General features: G+C 44.8%; 1 protein-coding gene across 1 annotated transcript in view; it reads left to right on the forward strand.

Annotated features, from left to right (window-relative positions):
* The window catches only part of FRMPD2 (FERM and PDZ domain containing 2), a 104,706-nt gene extending 96,524 nt beyond the window's left edge, over positions 1-8,182 (forward strand). The window contains 6 exon segments of the mRNA XM_045842424.1: positions 376-418; positions 838-872; positions 1,629-1,757; positions 1,759-1,909; positions 2,458-2,518; positions 7,933-8,182. Of these exon segments, the coding sequence (XP_045698380.1) occupies positions 376-418; positions 838-872; positions 1,629-1,757; positions 1,759-1,909; positions 2,458-2,518; positions 7,933-8,182 (669 nt within the window).
* The last annotated feature ends 969 nt before the right edge of the window (positions 8,183-9,151 follow it).

The following is a 9,151-nucleotide window of genomic DNA, read 5'->3' on the forward strand; positions in this document are numbered from 1 at the left end:
ACTGGGGACCTGGCCTGTAACCCAGGCATGTACCCTGACTGGGAATCAAAATGGTGACCCTTCGGTTCTCATGCCAGCACTCAATCCACTGAGCCACACTAGCCAGGGCTCAAGATAATTTTTATTAAAAACAAACAAACACATTCATCAAGGGCTTCCAATGGTCCCAAGCTAAGGGGCTTAGAGATGGATAAGTGTGCTGCCTAGGGCCCATGGGAGCTAGGGTCCTGACAGAGGGAGGATGACCTCAGAGTGCATCTCTTAACTGCTCTATTCTACATGAAAAAATTCCTTGTTATTTTTTACAGAAGCAACTTTTAGATTCTTATCACTGTATATCATGGATCTGTTAAACCTTAGGATTTCTTTTAAGAGACACCTGTTTCAGATCAAGAATTTGCCAAGGCAACATGCACTTGTTACAGAACAAACAAGGAGGGCCTGGGACGATATACTATTATTGAAAGAAGGCCCCAGGTCCGTTATGTCCGCCGCCAGAGGAAAGACGTCTCTCAATGCCAGAGATTCGTGAAAAGGAAAGGAAATGTTTATTTAATGCTATACAAACTTAAAGTAGTGACCTAATGTCTTTATCAAAAATCCTAAAGTCCCTAAAAACACCCACAAACAGACACAGTCCTTCCTTCCTTCCCCCCTTTGCCCAGTCCAGAGTACCGTATCTCAGGAAAGGAAATAGAAGTCCATGGCTCAGGCAGTCCTCTGGTTCTTCCCAGTTAGTACTCCATCTCAACTGGGAGACCACCCTGGGTTCCTGGCACCCTCAGCTGAGTCGCCGGGATCTCTGCTAAAACCAGGTGGTGGTTCCCCCTTCTAAAGCTGCGAGGGGGAGGTCCCCACTCTCGCAAAGGCACGTGGTCCTCTCTCCCAGGGCCACGGGAGTCCCCACTCTGTCCAGGTCGAGTGGTTCTCTCTCTCTCTCAGGGCTGCGGGAAGGGAGAGTCCCCACTCTGTCCAGGCCGTGTGGTTCCCCCTCTCTCAGGGCTGCGGGAATCTCCACTCTGTCAAGGCTACGTGGTTCTCTCTCTCAGGGCTGTGCATGGTTCTCCTTCCTAAAGCAGCATGGTTCTCCTTCTCAATGGCTGCCGCCTCTGGGTTTTAAATCCCCGTGCCCGCCTTCCTTGGCAGCCCCATTTCCGACTCCTCCCACACTCGGCTTCACATGCCAGAACTCATATCCTTCCAGCTTTACTGGACTGCCATCGTGAGTCTGGGCAGGTGTGGCCCCATGTCATGGAGCCAATCATCTCCAAGCTCCCACGCAGGTGCTGTAACTCGGGGGATCTGCCCCCCAGTCCCATCTTGGGGGGAGATCCCTTTCCATCCCCCTGGCTCAGAGCTCAGCCACAGCTATTTAACATATCTAAGCGACCAGCCAAAGGCTATAGATATGTTAAATGACCACACCAGAGGTTAGCTGCAAGGCTGTTGCTATGCAAAACAGTTCTCAGTGGCCCTGCTCCATTTGTCCCTTCCCCTAACCCACACCTGGGTGGGGGGTGAGGACATCCTAAAATCTCCTGAACACCTTGAGTTCTGGACCCCATTTTAAATGCCCATTTGGGGTCCCCCCTCTTGGCTGCACCCTGTAACACATTGACTCAGAGCAGAGCCCCAGCCTAGATCAAGAGAACAGCTGGAGGGACAGCGCCTCCCCAGAAGTAGGGGAAGGCCTGGGTTTCAGGCCAGAGTCTTGGCAACAGGCCACCAGAGAGGCACAATGGGACCAAGACATAAAGGAGACCCTGGGCTACTTCCTTGATGTGTCCTGGGGATTCCAACCCTCATTTATGCAGACAGCAACAGGAAGTAGAGGCTGAGGCATTGCCTACCTCTTTGGAAAAGGATATGAGGCAAAACTGCTATTCAGTCTGTGACATTAGAAGACTGGGTAAGACTCACCACATGTGCAGATATTTTGTAAATTGTGTGCATTTCGTGGCTAAAAATTACAATTGAGTTGTCAATAACTATGCTTAGATACTTAGATACTAGGTGTAGCACTGTTCTAGGCATATGGAGGGGAGGCCAACACAAGACAAGCATAAGGTCTGGAGCTGCTGTAATTACAGCTTGTGAACTTTTGAAGGCTGCAGATGGTTTGGAGGCTGCCTTGGGGTTTCTTCTCAGCACACAAATCTGTGTCTTGCTCCCTCAAAGCATCTTAAAGCGTTGTGGTAAGAAAGAATTTCCTTCTATACATCATCATCTCTATTGCTAATATAATGCTTAACAATCAGCAGCAGCTTAAAAAAACATGCCTACATTTTCAAAACTAGACTGAAACATTCATTTCAATATCCATTTTTAACTTAGCTTTATTTTTGTGCTCATGCAGCCCTAACTATTCCAATTCTCAGTCCTGTCTTGATGGAAAACATACTATTTGATTCAGCTTTCAGATACTATTTGATTCATACTATTTGATATTTATTACAGATATCCAAAGTGCACAGAGACCTATTAAAAGCAGAGAGAGGGGCACAAATACTGAGAAAGGGTAAGATACTGCTCCTAGGTGTGTGCTAGGTGGAAGCATGAGCACAAAGCAGACAAATAATGAGGAACAATGGTTTGTGTTTTACACTATATAAACCCAGTGAGATTATATGTCTCTTTTTTGTTGATCAACTTAGAAGACTGACAAAGGCAGATCTATAGGGACTTGTCAGTGACATGAAATGTGAAGTAGACCACATAATGCAATTAGGCAGGGTGAGATCTGTGACTAACAGGAGCCACGTATGTTCCTTAAATATATTCAGACAACTTTTAATAGAAGACTGTGCCAGACAAACAAAAAACAACTAGTCTGCAAACAAGAACAAAGTGGGTAAGCACATTTGTCAGTGTTATTCATTTCATTGTCTAAAAATGCATAAACACAAGTGTATTCTAGGCAGTAATTGAAAAAATTGATTAAATAATAAAAGAAGTAATCTACAGAGATTTATCTAAGGACAGCTATGAGCATGATCTTATAGGAAAAATAAAAGAAACTACTTCCTTGTAGGCATGGGACCATTCTTGGAATTTTGAAGATTTTACTGCCAGATAATTTGGGGTGATGGACAGAGACCCTGAGAACTGGCTTACAAAGTGACTCTGGGTTTAGGTATAGCCTGGAGTTTGACTTGCCATGAGCCATTAATCTAACATGGTTATAAGTTATTGATAAGTTATTTTTTAAAACTAATTATTAGTATAGGTAGTCACTGCTTCATTCATTGAAGAATTCATCACAGAATCTCAGGATTGTTCAATATAAAAATCATTGACTCCAAACCTTGAAGCCCACGCTGAAATCTGCTCTGTGATGTTCCCAAAGTAGGGGTCCTACTTGTGCTTTAATATCTCTAGGGATGCAGAATTCACTTCCTTTTGAGGTGGCCCATTTTATCATCATGTTTCCAAAGTTAGGGAATAAGGTGAAAATCACCTCATGCCATATTGCCCTTGAACATCACTTTGGAAGATATGATGTCCCCTCTGCCTCCCCATTGTGGGAACAGATTATTTATTTATTTATTTTTTGTTAGGTCTCTGTTATAGTCTGGTGACTTGTGTTTATGGGCTCTCTGCAAAATGCTCATCTTTAAATGCTGGCCTTATAGGAATGAAGAGATGACAAATTCAAGTTTCCCACTGATGTTCACTTCAGGGCTTACCCTCATTGAGTGAAAAGTTGTTCATTGCAGATATTTCCATTTATTTCTCCCCTCTCTCTCTCCTTCCACCTCCAGCACATATAGTTAAATTCATGTAATTAAAACACATGTAGTTTTAGCAACCAGTATTTAGTGAAAGAATTGATAGAAGTCTTCATAGTCATTTAAGAATGTAAAATTAAGACAGAGTTCTTGAAAAAAAACCCAGAGTTACTCTATGCCTTCAGGGAGGCAGAACACTATTCCTGGATAGTAAGGAGGCTAAAGGTCTAACTCTACTGCAGCTGCTGTGCCAGCTGTGTCATCAGGACAGCTGGCTGAGGGATGAATGAGGCTGCCAGGTGAGGGCTATTGGTCAGATGGGAGGGTGAAGGGGAGCCCTGTGAGGCCTGCTCTGGAGTCGGAGTGTGGCTGAGTGGAGTGAGTGAGGTTGATGCCTGGCTAAGAACAGGAGCAATATAACAGCAGGGCAGAGCCCTCGTCAGGCTGGGGCCGGGGTACTCCCTTCAGCAGGGTGCTTTCCATATACAGATTCTCAGGGGAAAGCATCTACTCTCCCCATTCCATACATACCACTCTGACAATCCTAAATATTGATCTTCAACAGAATCATTATTTATTCTTCAAGCCCAGTAGTCCACTGGACTTTTCTACTTGATATCTTAGAGACACTGCAAATCCTACATGTTAAATGCTGATGTTGGGGCTCACAGGAGCAGTGGCCCTGAGTTCCCAGCTGCACTAGGCAGGGCTTACAGGAATATCAGGCAGGGCCTGTTGCTGGAGAATTGAGAAGGCTAAGCCTCACAAAAAAGACATAAAACCTGAGCTTTGTTGTGAGTTTAACAACAGTAAATGGGGCAATTACAAATCCTTAGTATCTAGGCTTGAAATACTGTCTACTCATTTGACTTGTCTTCCTGGAAGGTGCACATGATTTTGTTGCCCAAGTCTCTAAAGAACAGCTGTTCAGGGAAGTAAATCCCCTGTAATAAGCAAAGGCTTCACAATGATTTCACTGACTAAAACTTAACTGGGATTCTTTTAAGCAGTCTTTGAAGAGTTGCAGTATTTGGCGTTCTGGGCCCTGCCAGCTTGTTTGGGGAATGTGGCTGGGCAGGGAGCTCACATCAGGTCTGCAGATTCTCCTCTAGTTATCTTGTGTTTAGAGCAGCAGCTGAAGTCATTAACTGTACCTAAAGGTCAGCAGAGAGTTCTGTGACCTTGATCCATTCAGGCTCTTGATAGGAATCCTTGCTGCATTACTCCCAGATGCCCCAGGCTAGCTTGGAGCCCTTGATGAAGGACCTGCTTCTTTACCTGGCATGTCCACCTGCCCAAACTTCTGGCCTTGCTCTAAAGCAATGCTACCATCCTTATTAAACCCCCCAAATCTCTAAGTCTTGCCTCTTCCATGAAATAAGCTGTGCCTTGGGGGTCTCATGGGACTTTTTGTGTCTCTTTTTCCCTTGCTCACCCTTCCCCACCCTCACAGTCAGACTCCAGGTCATATCTCAATGGCAGCTTGGTGGCATGTGTAAAAGGGTGGGAGGAAAGAAAGTCATTCTTCCTGACCTGTGGTGGGGTGATGGCCAGGATTTTTTTACTCTGGGGGCCACTAAGCACCCCCCTGGACTTTGGCCAGCTTGCCTCTTGCCTTCCAGGCTGATGGCCTCCCTGGTTCTCTCACTTCAGGCACGGCTAGTAGTTGAAGCCCCGGATCAAACCAGGAGAGCAAGGAGCGTATTAAAAATATTGGAAGCATATGGTGGTAGGGTCTGAGGCCTGGACAGTTCCACACTGTTGTGGCCAACGGATACATGTTGCCACCTCTTTCTCCTCCTCAGAGGACTGCTCCTGGGAGGTGGTGGTGCGGAGTGCACCTGGGCAATAGGTTGGATTTCCCATTCTTTAACAAAATCTCCATTTTTTTTCTGCACAATTTCTATACAATTAAGCAACCATATTTTCTATACAATTCAACCAAGTATCTTCAAGTTTTAAGCCAATTTTCCCTTGAAGAGCTTAGTGATTTTTAAATAAATGATTTTTTAGAATGAATGTTCTTTAGTCTGTTACATGCAGTTTCCTTATATACATAAGAATGTGTGTATATTTACATGAAATGCACATTTCCATATACCATGTAGCTCTCATGAGCAGAGATAAGCTCTTGAGGACAGCAAAACTGAGGTTGGAACAGACACTCCAATTCTACTGGAAAGGAAGACAGGTGCTATGGGTGTTTGGGGGCTTATAACTATTGGGAGGTACCTAAACTGATTTTAAAGAAAAGAGGCATTGCTAGAAAGGGAAAGGGAGGGTCAGGGGACATGTAACAATGCCAACCCATTGATTTTGGGGTGGGGAAGGAGGCTGATAAACAAAGATTCATGAATTTGATAAAAAACTAAATCTGTGTGCATTTATTTTAGATTTTCTTACTCATCATCTCTAGATTTTCAACAGATACTTTCTGAGCATCTTCTCCACATATTTGAAACTACAAAATGCTGTTCCATCTTCACAGGCTTCTCTTTTTAATCAAAAAGCATGTGTGGTGACTTTGGAGAGCATCTAGAAGGCTATTCTTTCATTGTCATGTTTGTGTCTTCATTGCTAGACAATGAGTCTCACCCTTCATCTGCCTCATGCATCATACAGGGAGTAGATGTCATTCTAGCTGGCTGCTTCCAAATAGGCACTTTTTCAATGCTCAGGAAAGGATGTGATATTTGCACAAAACATTTGAAAGTCACCTTCTTGAGTTGCTCCCAACCTTCTGCTTTATCCCTTTTCATCTAATTCCTCTGTTGAAGTAACAATCATAACCAGTGTTGTAATAATGGCATCTCCTACTTTTTAAGATCTTACCCTGTACCAGGAACCAGAGACTTCTGTATCAGAATTATTTAATTTAAGCATCCCAATATTCTATACATTTCTTGATCTTCCCACTATTTAGATGAGAAAACCAAGGCTCCAGAAAATTTAATAAACTTGCCTGAGTTCTGAGTGACTCCCATGTGAAGAGTTAGTCCTAGAACTGGGTCATAGCTTTGCTTGCAATGTTATGCCCCTTGACAAGTCCCCCATGGTCTCCTGAGCTTGGTTAGGAACTCCCCCTGCACCCATAATACTTTGTGCTGCCTCTACCATAGCACTTACTACCTGGATTGTGACATTTATTTACTGCTCACTCCTCCCATTAAATGGGGGGCTCCTCAAGGACAGGAGTCATGCCTTATTCACTGTTTACCTCCTGGCCCCAGAGCAGTCTCTGACAAGGTTTGAACACTGCCTGGCTCTCCTGTGATGCACCATGATGAGAATCCTGAAAGGCAAGGGAAGCTTGATGCGTGGGTCACCAGCCAGCAGTGATCATGGAACGCTGTGGATGGCTCAACGATACGTGAGAAAAAACATGCACAGAGACAGACTAGTTTCTGTGGAGAAGTAGGGATGGAATGGCCACCCCCTCTAGTGGGGAGCGCGCCAATTTACCATCCAAACCTGCTTTTATTGGGCTCATTTTGCATAATAATTCAGGTAAAGTACAGTACTCATTACGAGGAAGTAAGGAACAATAGAAAACAAGGAAGTCTGACGGTCTATTTTGAGTCAGGGTCAAAAAGCTGTAAGACTTTGAGAATCAAACTAACTTCCTCCTTGGACCCTTCTCATTCATCTGAGAGCATTCTAAACAAAGAAGGTTTCACAGTAATTTACATGTTCTTTCTTAGGCCTGATCACCCGGGGAATCCGCCCTTTTCAGCACAGAGCTGCACCACCTTGTCATTGTTTCAGGCTTAGGTGGAGCACGGGAACTAAGGCAACCAAGAGATAAGGAGATTTTCTCCCAGATGATGAGAACTCAGGCTGTGTCAAAGCCGAGGAGCGAGGCTCCATCACCCCCTTTTGCTGCAGCCCCCAAAGAACTTCTTTTGGGGGGCCTCTCATGTGATCGTGCCTGTCTTAGATCGTTCCCTGCTTGGGGAATCTTACCCGTCTTTGGCTAACTGACCAAGCTTTGGGGTTCAGTTATGAATGAAGCAGCAAAAGCAGCACTCCTGCCAGGGAGGTAAGCTTTTGTCTCCTTACTGGCTTACAGTTCCAAGGGCGTTCCCTTAGCCTTGTCTAGGTGGGGGGTTACAGCTTCTGATACCAGGCAGGGCGGTTCCCAACAGAAGCTGGGGAAAGGAATTTCTAGTCAATGCTGAAAGACCCATAGGTTCCTGTTTTCTAGTCCTGAATTGGACCAGGGTGATGAGGAAGGTGACATGCGCCATCTGCCTGAAGTTCCTTCTTCTACTGTGGATGATGAAGTGTATCTTCCTAACAAATGTGTATCAGAAGACCAGCTACCTTGTGTGAAATGTTTGGAAGCAGAGTCAGGGACCATTCCCTTGCCACAGTTCTATTCTTGGAGTGCTCCCTCAGGGCATTTGCCTCTGGAAGAGTCTCAGGATTATGAAAGTGAATGGGAAGACCTATAGGAGACCATGGACCCAGGTGATGGCACCCTCAGGTGGGTATCACTTTGTCTCGGCAGAATGAGGCTGGACTGAGTCCTTCAAGTTGAGCTCACTGTTTTCAGTCCAGTTTGGCTGGCTGATGGCCTGTGGGAAACACTGCATTCCCCTCACATTCCCTCTGGGGGTCCCATATCATCATGGCAGGTATTTTCATTGAGCACTTACCATGTCCATGACAACAGCCTTATAAGAAAAGGATATTATCATTCAAATTTTACAGATGACACATGTGGGAATTTCCACGGTCTACAATGAGTAAGCGATGAAGTCATAATTCAACCTCATCTCCTACTCCATGGACCACATGTTCATTGCTGTCCTCTGCTGCCTCCAGCACTGGTTGGGCAATTGTCTCTCCTCAGGCCTCTGTTTTGGTGGGCTGCTTGTGACATGCTGATTCCTGTTTTGTATGCTCCTTCCTCTGGGTTTGATATATTTCATAGAAGAGTCTTGGTATCATGTAACCTGGCCCTTCTTGTTGAGACACTATGGATCAACACAACAAACTCTTTCTTGATTAAGAAAGTCAAACTGTTTACAGAAGACATTGCTGGAAGTTGGGACTCAGTCACCATGTTACAGAACAGAACAAGGGGGGGGCCAAGACAATATACTATTATTGAAAGAAGGCCCCAGGTCCGTTATGTCCGCCGCCAGAGGAAAGACGTCTCTCAATGCCAGAGATTTGTGAAAAGGAAAGGAAATGTTTATTTAATGCTATACAAACTTAAAGTAGTGACCTAATGTCTTTATCAAAAATCCTAAAGTCCCTAAAAAACACCCACAAACAGACACAGTCCTTCCTTCCTTCCCCCTTTGCCCAGTCCAGAGTACTGTATTTCAGGAAAGAAAATAGAAGTCCATGGCTCAGACAGTCCTCTGGTTCTTAGTTAGTCCTCCATCTCGACTGGGAGACCTCCCTGGGTTCCC

The sequence above is a fragment of the Phyllostomus hastatus genome, unplaced genomic scaffold, assembly GCF_019186645.2.
Source record: "Phyllostomus hastatus isolate PE091 unplaced genomic scaffold, TTU_PhHast_1.1 phas_contig_38, whole genome shotgun sequence".
Lineage (NCBI taxonomy): Eukaryota > Metazoa > Chordata > Mammalia > Chiroptera > Phyllostomidae > Phyllostomus > Phyllostomus hastatus.